Raw genomic sequence first — 25,216 nt, forward strand, 5'->3', positions numbered from 1 at the left:
CGATCATCTCTAAGCTTCAGCTCCAGAGGATCCTACGTCTTCCACTGACACATACATTCATCTGTGTATAAGTGTGTGCACGCACGCACACACACACACACACACACAGGTACCCACACACAGATACACACAGAGACACAGAGACACACACACAGAGATACACACACAGATACACACACAGACACACACACAGACACACACACACAGAAAAACACACACAGACACACACAGACACACACACAGACACAGATACACAGACACACACAGACACACACACACAGAAAAACACACACAGACACACAGACACAGATACACACACATACAGACACACACACACACACACACACAGAAAAACACACAGACACACAGACAGACACAGATACACAGACACACACAGACACAGATACACAGACACACACACAGACACACACAGAGACACACACACAGACACACACACACAGACATACACACATACACCACATATAGTAAAATAAAATATTCTTGAAAGAATGTTCTGGGTAGGTACTTAACGATCTCAAGCACTAACGTCATCAATTCTTTCTTGGCTGTGGAGGGAAAACCTCTCATTTGCTGCTTCTTCACAGAAAATGTTACCTTTACCAAACAGACCGCTCTTTCATTTCACTTCACCACAAGTGAGCAGGTGACACTGACTGGGAATTTGTATGACTGAGGGCCACACCTTTCCTCGTTATTTCATTTACTTATTCATTTTTCCCTTTACTCTCCTAGGCATTCTCTTAGCTTCTCTGCCCCTCTTTCAATTTCTTAATAGTCCACCTTTTCTTTTATATTTTAAAATATTTGTTGTTATTATTTTTATGTGAATGAGTAAGTTTGGCATGCATGCATATGTATACCACATGCATGTAGCACCCAAGGAGGCCAAAAGAGAATGTTCCAGATGTTCCAGAATGTGGGTGCTGAGAACTGAACCCAGACCCTGTGACATTATGCCTACAAGCCAGTGCTCCTAACCACTGAGCCATCTCTCCAGCACCAATATTTATTTTTTAAACTAGAAAAATATTTCGTGCCTCTCATGGTGTGCATATCTAGCTGTGTTCACTGGGTAATACATACGTGACATTTCATCCATGGACAGAAAACAGGCACTGCTTGAGCTGAATTAATCTGTTGTTCCTTGATAGAACAGCAGTGCTTTTGTGTGTCCTCCTAGAAACAACACCAGGGTGTGACTTGAGGGTAGCAAAACAGTAATAATAAAGGGAATGCCATCGTGCTAAATCAATAAAGCTGAACTTGCTAGAAAAACATTATTACAGTGCATTGGTTTTCTGGTTAAATTTAGATACAGTTTATAGTTTACTTCCTGAGTCTTACTGGCCACTCTTCAAATGCTCAGTGGTTGCATGTGACCCATGATGACCTTAAGGGACAGTGGTACAGAGCTGAGCATGCCGGAAGCTAAAAGTGTGTTGATTTGTATTTCTTGTTCTCTTTGTGTTGAAGAAGCTTTCAAATTCTGTTTGCCATTCAAATGGTTTTATTTAAATGTGTGTGTGTGTGTGTGTGTGTGTGTGTGTGTGTGTGTGTGAGAGAGAGAGAGAGAGAGAGAGTGCAAACATGTTTGCGTATGTGCTGATGAACATGTATTGAGGCCAGAGACTAACCCTAACTCTTACTAACCTCAGTTGTCACTATTCACCTTTGAAAAAAAGGTTTTTGCCTGGTGTGGTGGCACACGCCTTCAACCCCAGCTCTTGGGAGGCAGAGGCAGGTAGATCTCTGAGTTCAAGGCCAGTCTGGTCGACAAAGTGAGTCCAGGACAGCCACAACTACACAGAGAAACTGTGTCTCGAAAATAAAAATCTTTGGGGCTGGGGATTTAGCTCAGTGGTAGAGCGCTTACCTAGGAAGCACAAGGCCCTGGGTTCGGTCCCCAGCTCCGAAAAAAAGAACCAAAAAAAAATAAAAATAAAAAAGAAAATAAAAATCTTTTTTTGAGACACTAGGCTAAGCTGACTGGCCAGCAAGTCCCAGGGATCTGTGTGTCTTCCACTTCCCCAACTATGAGGAAGTGAACGCACCTCCCCACATGCTGCTTTGGTGGGCTTTGGAGAGCAATCCCTGATTCTCTGCCTGCACAGCAAGCATTTACCGACTGATTTACCAAAATCCCCAGCCATTTTTTTTAAATCTTAGTTTGGGGTATTCTTGTTTTCGCTATTTGCTCAGACTTGGCTTTGTAGATGAGTCTTGCTTTAGAACTCCCATGAGTAGTTCTGTTCTAGACATTAAGTGGGGATGAATAGCAGCTTCCGGGAGGCCTGAGCTTGTCCTGGCTAGACCCCAGTGCCTCCGATTCCTGGGGCTGGATTTAACATGACAGTTAGGACTTGGGAGTTTGGCCCTGTCTAGGCCTTGCACATTTGTGATATAGGAACTTTACACCTCTGTGACTCAGTTATGCATTTGTGAGGGTCTGGCAGTGATGGGAGAGCTGGTGTGCTGGGAATCCCTTGTGGTTATGTGCCATCCCCAGGGCCTGGTATTTATTATCTTCTGTGTTGTATGCCATTTTAGGAGCAGAAGGCATTTCCTTAGCTCTGCTCCTGTCCTGCGTCCCATTGGAAAGATTCTTTCTTTATCCTGTCAGGGTAAGAGTCTGGGCTAAAAATCAAGAAATAGAACACTTAAAAATAGTGTCTGGATGACTTAGGTTGAGTAGTGAATAGGCTAAGAAGTTACCCCTAGATTTTTCTCCAGCTAGACTAAGATGGTATTTATGCTAGTTATTCAAATATTTTCCTGTCTTTTCACTTTTTTCCCCTTATAGATCAGGCTAGTCTTGTACTCTAGAGATCTGCCTGCGTCTGCCTGGCAGTGCTGGGACTAAGGGTGTGCTGCTGTTTTTGTTTGGATGTAGCTGGTAATGCATTGGTTGAAAGGCGTCATTGCAGGGCTACACTGTAGCTAGTATAGCATTGGTTGAAAGGCGTCATTGTAGGGCTACACTGAGTTTTTAGAGAGATACATTTCTCGTGGGTTTTGTTGTTGTTTTGTTATTTCTTTGCTTGTTTTGAGCCAGGGTCTCTTGTCCTTTATGCTGATCTCCAGACCTTGAGCTTCTGACCCTACTACTTCTGTTCCCCTCAAATACCAAGATTATAGGCGTGCACTACCAAGTCTGGTTTACGTGGTGGTGAGAATTAAACCTTGGACCCTACACTCCCAGCCCACCCAGGACCTGGCTTTGGAACCACACCAGACAGTGTGATGCATTAGAGGCCTGTCCTTGGAGGCTCCTGACTGGGTCTTAGCTTCTGGGAAAGCTTTGCGGGGGAAGCATTGGCTTTTCTGAGCAAGGTGACAGTTCACTGAGAACAGACACTGACCCCGCTGTCATCTGCCAGGCTAGTCAAGACCAGTCCGGAACTGTCTGAGTCCTGCTCATGGTTCCCCGAGTCCTATGTGATTTATCCAACTAACCTCAAGACGCCAGTCGCTCCAGCGCAGAATGGCATCCAGCTTCCGGTCAGTAACTCCAGGACAGATGAGAGAGAATTCTTCTTGGCTTCTTATAACAGAAAGAAAGAGGACGGGGAAGGCAACGTTTGGATTGCAAAGTCATCAGCTGGTGCCAAAGGTAAGTTAGCAATACTGTGCTCTCTGTCACCCGCAGCATCTTCCTGGGTGCCGTTCGGTGGCACATTAGGTTTCAAAGCTGTTTCGTTTCTTTGCTTCGAGGGTGGGGTAGAGGTCAGAGCACATCCTTCTGGTGTCATTCTCTCCTTCCACCATGTGGGTCCCAGGGATTGAACTCAGATCTTTCGGCTTGGCAGCCAGGGCCCGGAACCCACCAAGCCATTTCACCAGTCCCTACTGATGTCCACACAGAATCATCACCGTCAGAAGACTGTGTCCAGTTTTTATTCTGAAAGAAGGATTTTTTTTTTTTTGAGATAGGTTTTCATACAGCCTAGGCCGGCTAGTGATGACCTGAAAACTCCCGACCCTGCCGTTTCCATCCGCCCGAGTGCTAGGGTTGCAAGCTTGCACTCCTGTGCTTGGTTTTATTGGGTTCTGGGAATGAGATCCAAGGCTTATGATGCAAGGCCAATCCTCTACCTACTGGACTTTAGTCCAGCCCTTTCAAGGCCGTGTGGAGCCTCCCAGTGTCTGTTGCCTGAGTCTTCACTTTAAGCTCTGCAGTCAGTGGGACACTCACTGTCTCTAAAGGGATTACAAGTGCAGAGTGTCTGGCACAGAGCTTTCCGCATTCTTTTCAGCTTGTGCACCCAGCCTGCTCCTCCACATTTCCCACTTGGGGAATGATCCCCCATTCACCCAGCCTTTGAAGTCTCAAATCTCAGATTCCTCCTCTTCTTTATAATCTATACCAAGTACATTAATGTCATGCCAGGGCTACCTTCAAAATATGTTTGGAATGAGGTTCTTATATTTCTAACACTCCCCTTCTGGGTCAAAGCCACCAGTCTCTGGCCAGTTGCTGCGATGTGGCCCTCAGCCAGCTCTCATCTTGCCAGACAGTAAGGATTTAAAAACGCAAATCTTATTATGTTGCTTCCTGATCCGTTTAGGATGGCTCTGGAGTCTTGATGGGAGCCTCCCCGCTCCACCCCTACCCCACCTCCCCTCACCCCGGCATTGGACACTTCCCAGTATCTCTGAAGCCATCTCCTGTTCTTGCCCTTGCTCACTGTGCCGTAGACACAAAAACTGCCTTGGATCCCTCAAAATAGATAAATTTGCCTCTATACCTGGGGTGTGTCTCCATCAGCAGACATTGCCTTGTGAGAGGAGGCTCTTCTGGTCTAAAATGGCCCCATGCCCGTTACTTTCTGTATCTTTAACCTGTGTTGTTAGCGTCTTCCCATGACTGTGTCACAAATCCTGGCCCTCCCCACCACACATTAGAAGCCCCACATGAACACAGACTCTGTCTCGTTTGCTTCTGTATCTTCCACACATGCACTTGATACATGTGTGGAATGGATGTCCAGAAAGGGATAAGGCTCATAATCAACTCAGGCTTAGGCTCAGGAGAAAGCTCCTAGTGTAATGACCAACGGTCTCCCCAGAACTACCATCATGCGCTCTTTTTAAAACCATTGCATCTTGAATCTATTTTTTATGATTTGACAGACCATCTGCCCTTGGTCAACTGTACCTCAACTTCTTTTCCACCAATCATAGGACAGGAAGGCATCGCTGGGAATCTCCCAAAAATGGGTGAAGTGAACTCTCGCCAGAAGCCAGGGGCCTCGCTTGCTTCTGGTTCTTTCTTGTAACTCCGTCTTAAGTACTATCTTTTAGTTTGGTTCTTGTCATAAACTGGGGACTTGGAGGAGAATCAGGTATCTATAGTATTCTAGACTGTGGTCCAAGAGCCGGGAGGCTGCTGGGAGGACTCATTGGTTCCTGGGCCCCACTGAGGCAGGACAGAGGGGACCCCACAGCAGGAAGTGGTGAACAGAGAATAACATTTTGAAGACTTTTGTTTTAAGGCTTGAGAAGATGAGTGGTGCATGTTAGCATTTAGCAGGGTGGGGACTAAACAATGAAATAAATAGAATGAACACATGGCCGTTATGTGTATTACTAATAACTCCAACAACACCAAGGCAACCATTCCCCCTTTTTGTCCAGTTAAAAGGCTCTTGTCTTCCAGATATAAATTGAACACAGCCATGCAAATTATTAAGTATAAGATACACTCAACACCGAGTCCGTCATGTGCATTTAGATAAAGCACTCTACCATCTATCTTAACTTAAAAAGCTACAGTTTTGGGGTTGGGGATTTAGCTCAGTGGTAGAGCACTTGCCTAGGAAGCGCAAGGCCCTGGGTTCGGTCCCCAGCTCAAAAAAAAAAAAAAAAAAAAGAATCACAAGTGTGATTAAAAAAAAAAAAAGCTACAGTTTTATACTTGAATTCTGTTCTTGTTTTAGCTTGTATTATCATCTGAGAACCATTCTCTCGAATCTGTATCATCTCTCTCAATGCGAAACAACTCGTGTTGACTCTGAGGCTATAACTAGTCTCCAACCCCGTCAGAATCTGAAAACTACTTAAATATACCTGAACATACAGGAAACACGAAACAACATAGCTTCACGTGAAATCACCTGAGTTTGTGATCTCCTCATCGGGACAGGCAGCCCCTCTTGAGGAAACAGAATTAACTTTAGAATACAGACAGCATCAGGGCAACCCATAACATATAGTGAGTGTAACAGACACAGCCAAGGAAAATAGAGGAGTTAACTCTCATCACGTGATTGCTTTTAGTTTTTATTGCCTTTCTCCATAAATGGGCAAGGCCTGCTTCATCCTCCGTGGTCCATTGGTCTTTCATACAAAGACACAAAGAAAGCAAAATTAAAACACAACCGCACTTGTCCTTCAGCCCAGTCAGTACGAGATGCTAAGGTGTAGGTGTGTAGGTTCAAGAGGCCAGAAGTGCTAGGAGGGTCAGGAACAAGGTCGGAGAGCCCCTGCAGAGTGAAGGCAGGCTGTGTCCGTGGGCTGTAGAACTCAGCGGAGGAAGGATGTCGGCTCACCTAAACTAGTCTGCAGGTTTACGGGGATCCCAGTTAAGAAAGCAGCAGGATTTTCCTATAAAGTTTCTCAAATCCACATGAAAAGACACAAGCCATAGAGCATGTTCAATGGTCTTGAAAAAGATGAAGAAGAATCACTCACTCTACTCATTAGGTGACGTTAAGACACACCGCGTCGCTGTAGTGACCAGGACACTGCAGTACGTTAGAGGGACAGAAGCATGGATCCACAAAGCAGGACTCAACACTCAAAAGTAGATCCCAACGTATCTGTCCACCTGATATTTGACAGGCGAAAGGCATTTGTCTTCATTTCTTTTCCTCCTGCTATGATGAAATGACCTGGCCGTACAGCGTAAGGGAGGAAGGGTTAAGTTCAGCTCACAGTTCAAGGCGCAGTTCCATTAGGCCAGGAAGTCAGGAGAGCAGGAGCTTGAAGCAGTTGGTCACGTTGCCTCTGCAGTCTGAAGAAGAGAGCAGGGTTGCATGCGTCTCCATCATCCCTTTCTATCCACACAGTGCAGAATCCCCTGCCCGGGATATGGTCGCACCCACAATTTAGTTGTGTCTTCTCCCGTCAGATAATGTATTCAAGATAATCTCCCTGCACTCGGTGCCCAGAGGCCTGTTTTCCCAGGTGATTCATTGACAACACTAGCAACTGTCAATAAAAGACAGGGCTGGCGAGGACAGCTCATTGGGTAAAGCACGTGCTGTGCAAACATGACGAGCAGAAGTCAGATCCCCAGAACCTATGTAAAAGCCAGGTGGGCAGTCCTCCTGCCATCTTGGTGCCTGGTGGCAAGGGCCCCCTGGACCTAGCTGGCTTGCCGGGCCAGCTGAAATGGCAAGCTCTGGTTTCAGCCAGAGACCCCATCTAAATTATATAAGGTCAAGAAGAGCAATTTGAGAAAGACACCCAGCATCAACCCCAAGCCCCTGCATACATGCACACACACGGTACATGTGTACTGACATGCACACGTGCACCCCCATACAGAAACATTCGTGCACACCTGCCTATCGCATACTTATACACATGCAAAAATAAACAGATAAACACGTCAACAAGTGGTCCATATACAATACACAGCCACAGAAAGAAACATGAACCCGTCCACCGGCATACATCAAGCCAAATCCACTTCGTAGTTCATGTAGGTGATAAAAGTAAAATCGGGCAAGAGGCTGGCAAAGAAACCTTAAACACGATACCAGTACGTGTTAATCCATAAGATCAAGGACTGAGAAATTAAACCTCGTCAAAATAAAGCTTGCTCTGTGAAGCCTCTTTTAAAAACTTGGTGCACCACGAAGACACCAGTGGCCTGTACCATGTGATGGAGTTCATAGGAATGTGAGGAAGAGACAGATCCATAGTTACAGCAGTTAGGAGTTGTGAGGAGCTGGGACGAGGAAGGAGAGATGGCTACAGGATTTTGAGTGGGGGATATGAAATGCTCTAACAATAGAGTCTAATGACAGTTGAGGGACTCTTAAGGATACTAAAAGCCATCGGTTTGAATGCTTCACAAGGCTGGACTTTCGAGTGTGTTGTATCTCAATTAAATTGTTTTAGGCCATGCCGCTTGTCCTAGTTGATGGGCTGTGTCCTTCAGTCTACCTGCTGCAGGGCATGCTGCTGCTTTATGGCCGTGCCTTCGCCCCGTTGCTCTGGTGTCCTTCCTTGCCTTCCTGGCATTTCCATAGGGCGTCATCTTAGAAGAGAATTTGGTGATCACAGACCATAATTCTTATTATAACTGGTACCTAGTGACAGTGATATCTTAACCCACCCAGAAACTGCATCTATAAAACTAAAATTTTGGGCCAGAGATATAGTTTAGCTATAAAGGTGCTTGCCGCCAAACCCGATGACCTGAGTTTAATTCCACAGAACCCACGTGGTGGAAGAAGAGAACCACTTCCTTCGGCCTCCACACAGGCAGCATGGCACATACACATACTCACGAAAAATAAATAAGCTTACTTAAAAACCTGACACTTCGGGGCTGGGGATTTAGCTCAGTGGTAGAGCGCTTACCTAGGAAGCGCAAGGCCCTGGGTTCGGTCCCCAGCTCCGAAAAAAAGAACAAAAAAAAAAAAAAAAGCAAACCTGACACTTCGTAAGTTAGTATTATGAGAACACGCTATGGAGAAGTTAATGGGATGACCCTGGAGAGGGTGGGAGATGGCAGGCGGGAGGGAGGGAGGTCGGGCAGTTGGTTGGAGGAACAGGCCATTGAAGCCCTCTGTGCATTTGTCTGGCTTTGGTCAGGAGCTGTCCCTCTTGGAAGGAGCTGGGCTAGTGTCCATGTTGCTTTTGTTTGCAGGCGAAGGCATCCTCATCTCCTCAGAGGCGTCAGAGCTTCTGGATTTTATAGACAACCAGGGCCAAGTGCACGTGATCCAGAAATACCTCGAGCACCCTCTGCTCCTCGAGCCCGGTCACCGCAAGTTTGACATTCGGTAATGTTCAGAGTCCCAGCGGCCATTTCCGTCATCTTTTCAGGGTGGTAGGGTGTCGTGAGGTGATCTGACTGGGAAGGAGCATTTGCCACGTGAGAGTGGCGAGCCCCTCAGCCTTGCTGCTGCTTCTTTCAGTTCTCCTGTCCAGAAAACTTTACTTAGATTATGGTGCTGGTCAAGATACCAGAAGGCAAGCATGGCAAGTGGAGTTATCATTTATTAACCTCAGACACATCCATAGCCTTCAAAAGTGCCTGTTTTTACAAGGAACACAAGTCTCTCTTTTATGGGGAAATACTTCATTGGCCTCTTCCTGGTGCTAAGCCATTATTTTGGCTAACTTATGACTTGCCGTATATAACTTTAGAACCTTCTCCTTTTCTATACCGTACTGTGCCTACAAATAGTCAAGGTGTGTGTCAGGTGGTCGCACACATTTGATCCTGGCACAGGAGGTAGAGGCAGGCAGATATCTTCAAAGGAAGTCTCTAACCCAGCCAGGGCCTCACAGTAGGACTTAAAGATAGATAGATAGATAGATAGATAGATAGATAGATAGATAGATAGATAGATAGATAGATAATACATAGATAGATAGATAGATAGATAGATAGATAGATGATAGATAGTAGATAGATAGATAGATAGATAGATAGATAGATAGATAGATAGATAGATAGATAGATAGATAAAGGTGTGGAGGTGATGTCTAAAATCCAGGTATCTGAATAAGCTGTCTGTTGGCTTGCAGAAGCTGGGTCCTGGTTGACCACCAGTATAACATCTACCTCTACAGAGAGGGTGTGCTTCGAACTGCTTCAGAACCATATCATGTTGATAACTTCCAAGATAAGACCTGCCATCTGACCAATCACTGCATTCAGAAAGAGTACTCAAAGAACTATGGGAAATACGAAGAAGGGAACGAAATGTTCTTCGAAGAGTTCAATCAGTACCTAACAAGCGCTCTGAACATTACCCTAGAAAATAGCATCTTGCTGCAAATCAAACACATAATAAGGTAGGTTCATTGTAACCTTCCTGGTTTATGTTTCTTCTTGAAGGAACTTGGGGTGTCTGTGCCTTTTAGGGAATTGTCTTTCTTTTTTTTTTTTCCTTTTTCTTTTCTTTCCGGAGCTGGGGACCGAACCCAGGGCCTTGTGCTTGCTAGGCAAGCGCTCTACTACTGAGCTAAATCCCCAACCCCGGGAATTGTCCTCCTTAGGTTGCCTAATTTATGGGCCGAGAGCATTTGTAATTATGACCTGTAGAATTAATCTGGGAACGTCACGTCATTTCTCCTAGGTTTTGATAATTCACATCTTGTCTCTAGTTTACTTGGATAGATTAAATCATTTTAAAAAAAAATCAACTTTGGCTCTTATTAACCATCTTCTTTATTTATCTTTGTTATCTTCTCCCGTCTGTTCTTTAAGACATTTAATTTGTCTTCTACTAGTTACTTAAGGTGAAAGGGTAGATAACTGATTTGAGGCTAACACAAAATTATAGACTTATTTAAAAGTAAAAAAAGAAAGACATACACAACAACAAACCATTCAATATCTCATTTTTTCCTCTGCTTTCCACAGATTATATGAAGTTACATTTATATTTTTATCATATCAAAATCTTTTTATTTTCCTTAATGCTTACATCCTGTCAGTGTGTGATCTAAAACATTTTGCTTATTAACTACGTGTTGGTAGATTTTTTTTTCCTAATTCCATTATGGCCATAAGGACATTGCGTGGTTTCACTTTTATTTCTATTTATTTTTTCAGGAGTGGATATGTGTGGTGTGTGTGTTTGCATATGTGCTCAGACATGTATGTGTAGGTGCCTGTGCACATGTGTGAGTTCACATGTGTGCTTGAATGGGTGGAGCCCAGCCTGCACCTTATATACTGGGGTCTCCCACTCGAACGCAGAGCATACTAATTCATCTGCTCTAGCAAGACAGCTGGCCACAGGGACCCTGTATGCATATCTTATATTTAATAGTCTTGTGTTTGTTTTTACCTGCTCCTGACTTAGAGTTCATTTCTAGTGTCTTTTTTTTCTCTCTTGTTTCATTTCTCAGTATAGCTAGGAGTGGCGCTTTTACTTCAGTACTCTTTATGGTAGGTTACAAAATCTCATCATTTTAAACGATGAAGCATAACGCTCTGAAGTGTGGCTCAGTGAGTCGAAGGTTATGTTCATACTCACCTAACCATGAAACAAACTGTGATATAAGGTATTTATAGTAGGAAAACTCCTTTTAGCCCAGTATCTGGTAGGCTAAAGCAACAGGGGTTTGGGGCTTCAGCTAGGCTGGGCTATAGGATGAGACCATGCCCCCCAAATAAGGAAGTAAATAAATAAATCCAGCATCCCCAGAGCATCCTTTTAGCTCCCTTAAGATTCCTTGACAGAGGTAGCCTTTCCTTCCCATCTTTATGGCTAGAGTCATGGGTGCTCATTTTAAACGGTGTAGATGGAATTGCACTGTGGCTCCTGTTTTAAGCTTAGCTCCTGTTGACATCGTATTGCTGTATTTATCTACAAAGCAGTAGGTTTTTTTCTTTATTACTATGTATTATTCCATGGTGCGACAAAAATGTGCCTTCTGCAGTTGCCAGACATCTGGGTTTTATGCCTTGTATTTTATTTTTGTTCATCTTTCGTTTTGTTTTGTTTTTTTCTTCTTGTTTCTTATGTTTCAGACCCATACTTTGCCTGGTAGTTATAGGATGGTTAGAATTCCTACACCAAGAAAATAAAGTCCTCAGAAGGAATCTCCACTCCAGGAGACTTTCCTTGGGCTCTTCCGCGCCCCCTGCTGGCTGCTCCCTGCAGTGCAGGGGTGCTGCTCCTGACTGTTGCTCACAGATATTAGGTTATCTTTTCCCCAGGCAGCCTCCTGCTGACGCCCACTGTAGTCAAAAAAGGGTGCACTGCCTGCAGCTTCAAATAATGAAAACCCTTTACTGTAGTTATTCATCCTAACCTCCTAGCAGATAAAAAGTGTAATTTTGTGTGTCAGATTGCAACGTTTATCTTATCCTTTTCTCTTGTCTCCCCTTTCACTAAATTTCTGACTTTTAAAAATTATCATATTTTAGAGGTTGGAGAGATGGCTCATCAGTTAAAAGCACTGGCTGCTCTTCCAGAGGTTCTGAGTTCAATTCCCAGCAACCACATGGTGGCTCACAACCATCTGTAATGGGATCCAGTGCCCTCTTCTGGCGGGTCAGAAGGCAGCGACAGTGCGCTCACATACATAAAATAAATAATAAATAATTCCTTTAAAAATTTTCCTATTTTACCTAGCAAGCGCAAGGCCCTGGGTTCAGTCCTCAGCTCCAAAAAAAAAAAAAATATCATATTTTAAATATACTTTAATCAAAACACTTTTAAATGAGCCAGGCATAGTGGTGTGTTTGCCGATCTTGAGGCACCAGAAACAGGGAGAATGGAGTGGACAGGTCTTGGCGGACAAGACTTAGTGTCTCATGCAACAGTCATCTCTGTTCAGCGAATCAGACAATATCTGAGAGGCGGGAGGAGTCTCCTGGATAGTGTACAATCACAAGGAAAGCCACACAAGAGAAAAACGTGTCTCCCATAGAGGCACATAAACAAGTAACAATGGCCAGATGTATTGTATAATCTAAATAAGCTCACTCCCATCCGCTGCAGATGAATCTCTGAGTTCGAGGCCAGCCTTGTCTATATAAAGAATCCCAGGCAACCAGGGACACAGTGGCACTCTGTATCTAAAACAGTGACAAAAAACAGAAACAAAAAACCTAACAAAGTATTTCTTTGTAGAGAAAATGCTTTAAAATGTTGGATAGAATACCTTTTCTTCCCTCCCCCTCCCTGGTTTTATTTGTGAGTTTTTGTTTGTTTATTTATTTATCTGTTTGTCTGTCTGTTTATTTATTTATTTGACAGGGTTTGTCTGTGCTGTCCTGGCTGACTTGGAACTCACTCTGTAGACCAAGCTGGCCTTGAACTCAGAGATCCACCTGCCTCTGTCTCCCTGGGTGCTGTTAGGTTTTTGTTTTGTTTTCTTTTTTAAGATTTTTTATTTGTCTGTGTATGCCATGTGTGTTGAGTTACTGGCTAAGGCCAGGGCAGGGCACCGAATCTCTTGGAGCCGGAGTTACAGGTGGTTGTAAACCGCCCCAACATGAGTGCTAGGAACTGTACCTGGGTCCTCTGGAGGAACAGCGCCTACTCTTACCCACTGAGCCATCTCTCCAGCCCATTGTTTGTTTTGAGATGAAAACTTACACAATCCAGACTGTCCTTGAGTCCTAGATCTTCCTGCCTCAGTGTCTCCAGTGCCAGGATCACAGCTGTGCCATAGACATGGGTTATTAGCAGGTATTGTTGGTATAAAATGAAACTGTGGTGGCACTTTCATACATGCTTTTAACATACTATGGTCATGCCCCATCCCCATTTTCCCATCTTACTAATTTTTTTAACTCCTAAGTAACACATGTTTATTGGCATCAATGGTAAAGAATCAGTGACAGCTAGTTCATTAGAGCAATGTTTATTACATTTATTAAATGATGCCTAGACCTGGTTGTGGTGGTATACTCTAGATTTGCTGAAGGCGGCACTGGCAGGAGGGTCACGAGTTCAAGACCAGCCTGGGCTACACATTTAGCTGGTGACATAGACCTTTAACCCCGGCACTTGGGAGTCAGAGGCCAGAGGATCTCTGTGAGTTCAAAGCTAGCCTGGTCTACATGTGAGTTCCAGCACAGTCAGGACTACCTAGAGGCCATGTTGAATATCTTATATAATCATCTCTATGAACAGTCTGAAGGCTAGGCAGGAGCAGGTACTGTTTCTCCTACTCAGTAGGGAAGGAAACTACACATTTGAAAGTGCAGTTGTGTACCTCTATAAGCCTCAGGAGTCAGCTGAGGCTTGCCACTAAGTGCAAGGGAAACCTGCTGAGCTCTAGGCCAGCCTGGGCTACATAGCCAGACCCTACCTCAAAAACAACTGTGTCTGAGATTGTGGCCCGTTTTTAGACAAGACTGGGCATGTTCAGGGTAGTATGGCAGTAGACCTGGCCTGTCTTTACACCTCCTCTGTTTCTTCAGTATGTTTGAAGTCTCAATGTTCACTTCTTGCTGTTATTAAAAATCTTCTAATTAAAAAAAAAAATGGTGGTTGGTGCTAAAAGGTGATAGATTTCAGTATTTAGTTTGAATACTTGTAATCTTAAATGTTCCATTAGCAGTAGGTGGCAGCAAATCTGGAGCTAGCAAGAGAAACCAATGCTGCCCAGAATTCTTTGAAGAGTTTTTCTATGTATGTGAGTATACTTGTAGCTGTCTTCAGATACACCAGAAGAGGGCATCAGATCTCATTACAGATGGTTGTGAACCACCATGTGGTTGCTGGGAATTGAACTCAGGACCTCTGGAAGAGCAGTCAGTGCTCTTCACCACTGAGCCATCTCTCCAGTCCCCATGCCTAGCATTCTTCTGTAACTCCTGCGTTACCAAGTGCCAGTCCACTCTTCACGAGGCAAAGTACAAGGATGTGGCCTGGGGTGCTGGCTCAGCTAATAACATCACTGCTGGGTAAACATGAGGTCCCAGGTTCATCCCCAGCTTCCATGTCTAATAGAGCCTTGGGTGATGGCTTGGCACCCCAGCCCTGGGGAGGCAGAGGCAGGCAGATGTCTGGGGCTCACTGGCCATCTGGTAATTCTCATAGACGGCGGCGGCGGCAGCATCTGCACTGATGGGGATTCACAGTGACCTGGTGCTGAGCTGCCAGTGGTGGGGCCTAAGCGAGCAGCTTTGACTTGGAAGAACAGGGATGATCGCGTGTGTCCCTAACAAGTCACTTGATAAGTAGCCTTCTCTTGAATAATCTGTTGGTAAAGTCATCCATTTTAAAAGACAATTAAGTTGAAACTGATTCCTATGCACACATGGGATGGGGTCTCGGCATAGTCTCACGTGTCCTTCCTCCTTCCTCCTCACAGGAGCTGCCTCATGAGCGTGGAGCCCGCCATCAGCACCAAGCACCTCCCTTACCAGAGCTTCCAGCTCCTTGGCTTTGACTTCATGGTGGATGAGGAGCTGAAAGTCTGGCTCATTGAGGTCAACGGTGCCCCTGCGTGTGCCCAGTAAGCCCAATCCTGCCTGTGTTGATAACCAGAAGTTGGGTGTGCACCTTGGGTAGTCTGACAGGTTCGAGCATGGACCCTTTGATGGCTGTTGGGAAAGCACTGTCACAGTGAGAGGAGTCCTTTGGGAGACATGATCAATGTACCAGCCCTGCCTGGTAGGAGCGCTTAGCTGAGCCATCTCCCTGTGGTTTTATGATACTGGGGATTCAAATAAACCTAAGCTGGGTATGGTAGGTTAGACCTGTAATCTCAGCACTAGAGAGGCTGAGGCAGGAGGATTGCTGTGGGTTCAAAGCCATCCTGGGTTTATACAGTAAGGCCTGTGCCCAGGATGTATGAATGAGATCATGCCTCTAAAACAACAAAAACGGAAACACCTCCTAACACACACACACACTCGCACACACATGCACACACACACACACACGCACACTCACACGCACATGTGCATGCACACACACACTCACACACATACGCACACGCACTCATACATGCACTCACACACGCACACTCACACACACTCACACACTCATTCACACTCACATACACTTACACACATTCACACACACTTACACACACGCGTGCACACACTCACACACACTCACACATGCACTCACACACGCACACTCACACACGCACACTCACACACACTCACATACACTCACATACACTTACACACATTCACACACACTTACACACACACACGCGTGCGCACACACACTCACACACACTCACACACACACCCTAAACCATCAGAGAAGCCCTGGCACTGTCATGTTCACGAGACTAATTGAGTAAGCTGGCCTGTGAGTGAGAGACTGTGACGTCCAAGGGCTTCTCAGGCAGGTGGTAGCACAGTCGGGTCTGAGCTAGGATGTAAGGCTCAGTCTCCCCAAAGACAATGGGGAGACTGCTCAGGGGACACAGGGACCTTGCTTTGTGCTGCATTGTTTCCTCTTGCCCCTTCTATCAAAGACTCATGGCTCCCGGGTGCTCTGCTCCATCCTTCCCTCCTGATGTCTGCCCACCCTCTTCAAGCCCCATGCCTCCTCCCCACATGGCTGTGGGGCACACACACACACACACACACACACACACACACACACACACACCCTGCACCCTTCATGAACCAGCCCCTTGGACTGCAGGGCTGTCCTATCTTCCTCCGGGAAGCATTCTTAGAAACGATGACTCTCCCAGCTTTACGTCCTCACTTCCTTGTGGCAGCTTTGGAGGAGACCACCTCCCTCTTCAGAATCTTCCTTCTGTTTGGCTTCAGGCCCTTGAAGACCAGATGGGGCTGACTAGGGAATTTTTTGAGCAAGCTGGAGTCTCTCTTCCTCACCAAGGATCTCAGGTTCTGGTGCTGGGTGGCCTTGGGCCTTTTCTGGTCTACTTCCCCTGTATGTGTTCTTGTTAAACTTCATAATAAAGCCACCAAATTAGTGCAGCTTCTGAATCTAGACCCTTGTGTGCACCTGCCTTCCCTGGGTCCTGTGAGGATGCCTGTGAGTCTATGGGGAACACCCACCCCTCTCCCTCCTCTGCAGACCCTTCCATGGCTAGGGAAATGGAGGGGCTGCCATCTCCCTCCACGGGAACCCTCAGCTCAGCACATGGGTCCCGTAGACTCTGCCTCTGGCCTCCTTGGTCTTCTGTCCCTCTGTGTCCGATTCCTTCCATCACTGGGGGAACTTTTGCAAAGAGCCTCCTCACTGGGTTTCTGCTTCTGCGCCACCCCCATAAAATCCTTCCTTCCCAGAGCAGCCTGAGAGAGAAAATAGAAACCACACCCCCTTCCCCGTGACAATGCTGCCACCTCGCCTCTCCCACCCACCAAAGACGCTATTCCTTATGACAGCTCTTATCCGCTGTAGGTCTTTGTGCTTCTGTGGCCTTCCTGTGGAGTCCCTGTCCCCTCACTCAGGCCTTCCCTGAAGGAGCTCCATGTCGTCTATCCAGAGTGTTAGGATTTCTTTCATCGCATCAGCTGGGCTTTGTGTCTCCATGGAACGTTCACACCATGGTGTCTCCAGCTTTGCTTTGGTTGGGTTGGGTTGAGTTCGTTTGTTTGTTTGTTTGGTGGCTTTTGAATCTTTGAGCTTGGCTCTGTGCCTGCCACACAGTTCTCTGTACATTTTCTCTGAATGAGCAAACAGTGTTTGCTCTTCCTGGCTAACAGTGTTTTCCGCTCACCTGATCCTTTTCTTTTTTTTTTTTTTTTTGGTTCTTTTTTTTTTTTCCGGAGCTGGGGACCGAACCCAGGACCTTGCGCTTCCTAGGTAAGCGCTCTACCACTGAGCCAAATCCCCAGCCCCTTTTCTTTATTATTATTATTGTGTGTATAGGAGCACATGTGTCTTAGCATGTGCGTGATGTCAAGAGGGTAACTTCGTGGAGTCAGTTCTCTCCTTCCGCCTTCACATGGACGCTAGGGACTGAACTCAGGCGGCCACACTTAAGCTGGCTGCACTGCGCCTTTGCCTACTGGGCCGTCCCACCAGCTCAGCACTCACCTGATTGACAGTGACGTGGGTTTTAATTAAGTAGAGATATCTTTAAATTGTCTCTGTTAGGTGGTAATACAATGCTGAGATGCGAAAGATTTCTTTATATTAGGTCCAGCTTTATGCTGACCCTGATTCTTCTGGTGGCGTGGTTTTATTTGTGGATCCAGCGATGTGGGCCTGGTGGTGTGGGACACCCGTGCCATCCTGAGTCTTCCTGTGTCACCAGTGTTTAAGAGGCGAGTTGGGCTGGCCCTGAGTATCATCTCCTGGCTCCAGCTCTCCTCATGGGCAATGCTCACAACAGTGATTTATGTGCACAGCACATTTTTATAGCCATGGTTCTTGGTGAACTAACATCTTCACTGAAGGGCTCCCATGTCTCTGTCCCTTCAGCCATAGGAGCTAGAGTAATTTGGCTACCAGACTGTTGGAAACGGGACTACATTGTGTAAATGGGAGTGGCGGGGGAGTTGGGGAGCGGAGAGAGGGTCGAGCAGGACTGATGACGATCAGCCAGCAGTTAGGACTTCCTAAGAGAGAAAGTGGAAACATGGCTTCCCAGAGGCCTTCTAACAGGATAACCTGGCAGCCTAGGAGACAGGGGTGGGAGAGAGGAAGTTCTTTGATGGGGGAGACTGCTGGGTGGACATGGCATTGGGCCACAGGGATAAGAATGGCTTAAGAGGAACTTTTAGCCGGTAGAGTCGCCACACAGTGACCTCTGGGGATGAGAATAGTTAAAGCTGTGGGCCTAGGCAGGCTGGTCTGCATTCCTATCCTTGGATCTGGCTCCTTGGATTCCCGATGCCTCCTGATCAAGCTGCAGGCTTACCAGATACGTTTCCTCACGTCTCTGGCTTCTGCCTATGCTAAGGGTCAGTCCCAAGCAGTTGGCTCTGGGGACCCATGCCACCCGTGGAGTCCCACAAGGGAACCTCCCCACACACTGTTCTGAAGAGACAACAGGTTCCCTCCTCTTTGTCCTGTTTGCAGCCTGGGGTGTTTGTTGGAGGTCAGCAACACTGGGGTGAAACCTCCCGTGTGCTGATTGGAACCACAGGAAGAAATCTAAGATGAAGGGGTTTTGTTGCCCCTGGGGGAAGTTAAGCCCACTGAGCCACACTGCCTTGGGCCTTGGATAGTCTACAACACGATGCTCCACATTCAGGTCCCATTTCTCCCGCGTGTCCTGAGTTCTGTCTTATTGGTATAGGTTAGCGCTCCCTTCGTGCTCCCCCCACATGCACATTTACACAGCCCCCTTCCCTTCTCCAGACCCTCCATCCCTTCCCTCTCCTTTCTCTGCTTCTCTACACCATCATAACTCTTTGTCTGACCACTCTCTACTTCCTGGGTCCCCTCTCAACTGTCAGTTCCACAAGTGGTTAGTGTCCCTTTTCTCTTGGAAGGTGTTGATTTTCCTGGATGATGCCTACCTGTCCGAGTACTGCTCACAGACAGGTGAGCTAGGCTCATGACACCGCTGAGATTACCTTCTCTGGGTCCATTGTTCCCGCTGGGACCCTCTAAGAAACACTTACTTCTGCCTTACATGTTTTATTTGTGTGCAGAGGCACTTGTGGGTACTTGGTTCACAGAGACGAGTTTTTCAAAGGTGGAATTTCTAGTACAGATCATCACTGAAATCACACACACGCACACACACGCGCGCGCGCGCACACACACACGCATCATGCCCAGCTTTGATTTTTCTCTTGTACCTTGATGAGTACCCTCAGTGACATCTTTTAAACACTTATTTCAGGAAGCTCTATGCAGAACTGTGTCAGGGCATCGTGGACATAGCCATATCCAGCGTCTTCCCACCCCCAGACACGGAGCAGGTGCCGCAGCAGCCGGCTGCGTTCATGAAGCTGTGAAGGACTGGAAGGCACAGAGCCACCTTGGGAAATGTATGGGGTCCTGCTCCAGAGGAACGTGAGATGGCTGGACTGCTCCTGACCAAGGCATGCTGGGGAACAGATGTGCAGGAAGAACAGAAGAGCAGCCGGGCTGCCCACAGTGCTGTGGAGACCTTAGGAAGCTGACAGAAGTAACTGAGAGGGAGAGCCAGACGCTTTTCTAAAAGGCTGGAACCAGGGATTTGTTATGGTGCGATCTGATCCCTTGAGCGGTTTCTGGTCTTGGGTGGTTCTGGGAACAGCTCCTCCTCCCTGGGATGCAGCTCGGGGCCTCTGAGGGGTGTCTCCCCACCTGCTGCAGCTTTAGTGCCTTAGTCTGTGCCCGGTGCAGCCTCACTGGACACAGACTGGACCTTAGAGCATTTTAGAGGTTGCCACATGTTCCCTGCACATTCCTTCCGTGATGCTGTCCTGCCGAACTCTGGACAAGCATAGAGCACAGTCCATGCTGCGCCCTGGCCTGTCAGTGAAGGCCTCTTGCTTGTCACCATCCTGGTGGGCTATGAGTGAGCACCTGTGGACACCAAACAGTGTATGCTGCTCACTGCATGTTTTAGAAACAAAAGCAGCAGGCCTGACGAATCTGCAAGCATCAAATAAGCATGAGAGAGAGAAAAACAAAACCATGATATCTTACTTTACTTAAAGGGAAGGGCGGGTGGGTGGGAGTCTCTGAAGTGTGAGTCTCAGTTATCTTTGGTTTAACCAGAATTCTGAATGCAACTTTGCAAGTTTTCTTTCCTTTACTCCCCACCCCCATCCCCCAATCTTTGAACCTTTGTAGCAATCCTTTCTGGGAGTCAGGGAAGGTAGAATCCTTTTCCTCACACTCCACCTCATAGCTCTCCCCATACCGGTCCTCCTTGGCACCAAGGGCCTTCTGCAGGAGCTGGAGGGCCAGGTTCCATTCCAGAAAGAGCCCTGTCTGCTTATGCATGTAGGTGACAGGAGAGACGCCCTCTCAATGAGGGTGTGCCTGCCTGAGTGAGAAAGAATTTTGGGAGCTCTGCACAGCTTGTAAGTGTCAACAAAAGTGTACCATGAAATGTTGTTTCTGGGTCTTGGGTCCATTCATATTTTATAGGCTTCTTGGGAGCTTGCTTCCGTGGTGGTGGTGGTGGTGGGACAAGTCACGAATATTCAGGGTGAGCATGTAAACAGGCTCTTCTGAAGAGTGTCCTGGAACCACAGCAGACACGGCAAAGCTGCCCTCCTCCCCAGAGCGCTGTGTGCTTCCCATGTGCTTCTTCACTCACACCTACTTGGTACATTCTACAGTCAAGGGAGCCATACATAACAGCCGCTGAAGCACCTCTTCCTCAGATAGAGCGAGGTGTGGGAACTTGTGGTGAGGAAAGGGAGGATGAGACTGTTTATTATGTGCACCAGCGGGTGGCAGGATGTGACAGTGTTTCCTGAAGCAAGGAAGTCCCAGCTCATGGGAGCCTGGAGTTAGAGGGCAAAGGTGCCGGGGTTACCTGGAATATGGGGAACAAGAGTCAGCAGCAAAAGCAAAGTAAAACATCCAATATGAAATCAGTTCTTCAAAGTAAAACATCCAATATGAAATCAGTTCTTGAGGCCCAGCAGAGCCGACAGGCGAGTGCTGGGGACCTTCTGAGAAGGCAGTGTGCACATTCAGAGAGTGGTGGTGGCGGTGCTGGGTCCTTGACTAGACCAGGTTAGATGGTAATGGAGAAAGCAGGGAGGTCTGTGTGTGTTCTTGGAGCCAAATCACAGGGACATTCAGGAGTGTTTAGCTGTCGTGGTGACAGGGCTGAGAAAGCAGATGTCAGTAAATCTTTATGAGTCCTGACAGGTGTTGTAATAAACCTCAACAAATCCATACCCTCTGTATAAAGGAAGTGAGGTCTTACAAAATGGGGAGGGTCGAGGTCATTCCTCACATAGCTTCAACCATTATTATGCGTTTTCTTCCCACCAAGTTAGGAAGATCGGCTCTGAGCGGTATCGTACGGGTCCATGGTGTCCCTGGCACAGACGGTCATGCCTGGCCTCCCAGTCAGTCTTCATGGTCAGTTGGTGTAAGTGCTGCCCACCACCAGGAAAGGAGGGGTTGTTTGGAGACGCCATTTCCACACATGGCTCTGTCTTTAGACTGCACAGTGTCACACAAGCCAAATAACCTCGCTGTGCCTTAGTGTCTCGTGGAGGAGACATTACCTGACCCAGGGACTACCTCAGGGGAGTTTTGTGAGAGGAAAAGAGAGTAAAGTGGGAAGACTCAAGGGCCTTTGGTACCAAGGTTCTCGGTGCCGACTACTACGTGCTACACTCTCCAGGAAGTTAAAAGGGAGTCGATGACCCTTCCCACCTGTGGCCAATTGAATCAGAACCTCAGGTAACGAGATGCCTTGAGGTGCCTTGAAACATTACTTCGGTAAGGAGAACAAACACATTATTATCTTGGAAGAATCACTTAAGGATTAGGCTAAAAAAAAATACTCTTTGAAGCAAGCGGTTCTGTAAGAACAATCAGATGTTGATACGTGTATTCATATATAAGTATTATCCGAGCAGTCTCTCAGTTTGCTTCTCATCCAAGCATCTGGAAAAAAAATCAAACATGCTTTCATTTACCTGAGCAGCGTATCAAGTCCTTGATAGCAAATGTACACAGACACGAATCTATAAATCTAATAATATATACTAGAGTTATTCGTTAATTATGGGAGAAATGCCCCTCCCCTCACACTTGACTTCAATGGCAATTACTATAAAGTCCATTTTGCCAAGAATATATAAGTGCCTCTGTGTTGTGAGGTAGCATGGAGCTGGCGTGCACACCAGCTGGCAGTGTGTTTCGGTGGCTCTGCGGGATGACACATGCACAGGACACTGGGGAGTGGGGGAGATGGCCCGTGATCCACAGCGCCAGCCCGGGGCAGTGATGCTATGAGGTGTTCTTATGAACAGCTGCGGTTGTGTTCATGGGCAAACTCAGTCCTGTCGTGACTGTGGCAGGGAGGAGGGGATCCGTGAACAAAATGACAGGGTGCCAAAGTGGGCTGCATGTGGGATGTGGGTGCTGTCGTGAGGACTCGGTGGTTGATGTATGTGCCTCCAGCCCTGGACACGGAGCCTGCACCTAAGAGGAAATTTCTGAAAGAAGGCAACTATATGAATGTTTTAAATGCTTGGAGCATTAAAGATATTTCAAATGTTCTTGTGTCCTTGTGTTTGGTCATCTTATTGTGGGAGTTGACTAGCCTTTGCCTATCACTGGTAATTTCAGTCTGTGATACCACCCGTAGGAAAACAGGATTTTCCTAGAAACAGCAAGAAATATCTTTGCCTCTTATGAGCCATCCGGGGTCTATATTGCTTATCCCATATTAATCCCTAAACTCTGAAAATGGAGACATAATTCTAAACTCACCTACCATCCAGAGCCAAGTCAGATATGACCATAGTTCCCTAACCAAATGATATATATTGCAGAAGTCAGCAGACGGCAGTTTCAGCTGCAGACCCCAAGCTATCCCTTCTCAGTGTCTTGGGCACCCATCTGAATCATGACACGATGGTCAAGTGGACCAGTGTTCGTGCAGGAAAGCTGTGTGTGCTTTCAGCGTAAGGTAGAGATTACTTGCTGAGAGCTCCTTGCTAATCATCTGACTGACGTTAAGTGTTAGATACCTAAAACTCTCCTTGTGTGTACAAACAGCCCCACAAGGTCATTTCTTGGGCCATGAGGTTGTTTGCTTTGAACTCCCGTATAGCTGGCCTGCCTTTCTGTACCCCATTTCTGTGACTCACAATAGCTTCACCGTGTTTTTCTGGCTGTTGGTTTCTAGGACTCCCATGAAGCAGGGAAGGCAGGGATGGAAGCAGGACAAGTTAAAGCATCAGGAAGCTCACGGTTGTGATTTTTTTCTGGGTGACCAAGAGCATCAACTTAACATCTAGACCAAGTTCCTGGTGTTCTTAGTGGTTTTGTGGCACAGAGGATTTTCAGGGGTTCTACCTCTGCCCTTCAGAGAGAGAAGAGCAGGCCTAGGGTTAGTGTGCTGCCATAGGAGGTTGAAGCAAGAAGAGCAAGACTTCAAGGCTGGGCCAGTGATGACCCCGCAGGCTGGGGTGCTTGCATGCAGGCCTGCTGACAGAGCAGTCTGAGCCCCGAACCTCATCGCTTGGAAGGGGACAGCCGATCCACTCTCTTCCCTTCACACAGGCTTCTACAGCCACATGTCTGTGCACACACACACACACACACACACACACACACACACACACACACACACACACACGACTCTGAAGCCAGAGATCCATAGAAGACCCTGTCTACAAAGGGAATTGGAAGAGGGAGGAACAGGGAGAGAAACAGTGAAGGAATCTACAGTATTTTGTGTCCCAAACTATTCAATTACATTAAGAGATACTGGTTTTTGGTACTAATTAGGGCTCATGCAAAGAAAAAAGATACAGTCTGGACTAATATGGAAAGTTGGAAAGAGACATATATTGTATAGTGTGAAGAATAGAAAGAAAAAAGAACAGCGTTTCTGAGACCTACCAGATGCCATTAAGCATACCAACATATGCACAGTAGGAGTCCCCAAAGAAGGAGACAGGTCAAAAGCCAAGAGCAAGATGGCAGGTGTACTGGCTGGTTTTGTGTGTCAACTTGACACAAGCTGGAGTTATCATAGAAAAGGGAGCCTCCGTTGAGGAAATGCCTCCCTGAGATCCAGCTGTAAGGCATTTTCCCAATTAGGGATCAAGGTGGGAAGGACCCAGCCTATTGTGAGTGGTGCCGTCCCTGAGTTGGTGGTCTTTGGTTCTATAAGAGAGCAAGCTGAGCAAGACAGGGGAAGAAGTTGGTAAGAAACATCCCTCGATGACCTCTGCATCAGCTCCTGCTTCCTGACCTGCTTGAGTTCCAGTGCTGACTTCCTTTGGTGATGAACAGCAATGTGGAAGTGTAAGCTGAATAAACCCTTTCCTCCCCAACTTGCTTCTTGGTCATGATGTTTGTGCAGGAGTAGAAACCCTGACTAAGACAGCAAGTAAACCCTACTATATCAGTAATTTCACTAAATGCAAATACATCAAACACACCCAATCAAAAGGCAAAAATTGGCAAAATGGATTATAAAGAAAAGAAGACTATATACTATCTATAGGAGGCATATTTTAGATTAAAGGCATAAATAAGTTGAGAATATAAGGATGTAAAAAGACACACTGTGTAAATAGTAACTCAAAGAGAGCTGAAATGGCTATACTAATATTAGACAAAGTCTACTGTAAGAATGTTATGACCAAGAAGGACATCTTATCACGGTAAAGGACCAGTTCATCAGGAAGATGCAACGGTTATAAACATGCACACCTAGAAAGAGAGCCTAAAACCCTAGCAAAATTTAATGGAAAAGACAATTCAATAAGATTTGGGACCCTTGAATATTCCACTTTTGGCAGTGGATGGGACAGCTATAGAGAAGAGCATGAACAGAACAGGAAACATTCTAAATCAATGGGAATCAACAATTACCCACCATATATTCCACCCAGATACTCTAATAATATACATCCTCCTCAAGTGCATCTGGCCCATACTGTGCT

The 25,216-nt window shown here is 46.5% G+C and overlaps 1 protein-coding gene across 3 annotated transcripts in view; it reads left to right on the forward strand.

Annotated features, from left to right (window-relative positions):
- Ttl (tubulin tyrosine ligase) overlaps positions 1–22,813 on the forward strand; it is a 29,734-nt gene extending 6,921 nt beyond the window's left edge. Inside the window, exons 3-8 of one of the 3 annotated variants that reach the window (XM_039104213.2) lie at positions 3,399–3,631; positions 8,903–9,038; positions 9,790–10,059; positions 15,049–15,192; positions 17,444–17,477; positions 19,471–22,813. In XM_039104213.2, coding sequence (XP_038960141.1) covers positions 3,399–3,631; positions 8,903–9,038; positions 9,790–10,059; positions 15,049–15,192; positions 17,444–17,477 — 817 coding nt within the window. In that variant the 3' untranslated portion in view covers positions 19,471–22,813. The remainder of the gene's footprint in view (positions 1–3,398; positions 3,632–8,902; positions 9,039–9,789; positions 10,060–15,048; positions 15,193–17,443; positions 17,478–19,470) is intronic. The other 2 variants (XM_006234946.5, NM_138536.2) reach the window with 2 other exon arrangements.
- Positions 22,814–25,216: the final 2,403 nt, after the last annotated feature.

The sequence above is a fragment of the Rattus norvegicus genome, chromosome 3 (genome assembly GCF_036323735.1).
Source record: "Rattus norvegicus strain BN/NHsdMcwi chromosome 3, GRCr8, whole genome shotgun sequence".
In the NCBI taxonomy this organism is placed as follows: domain Eukaryota; kingdom Metazoa; phylum Chordata; class Mammalia; order Rodentia; family Muridae; genus Rattus; species Rattus norvegicus.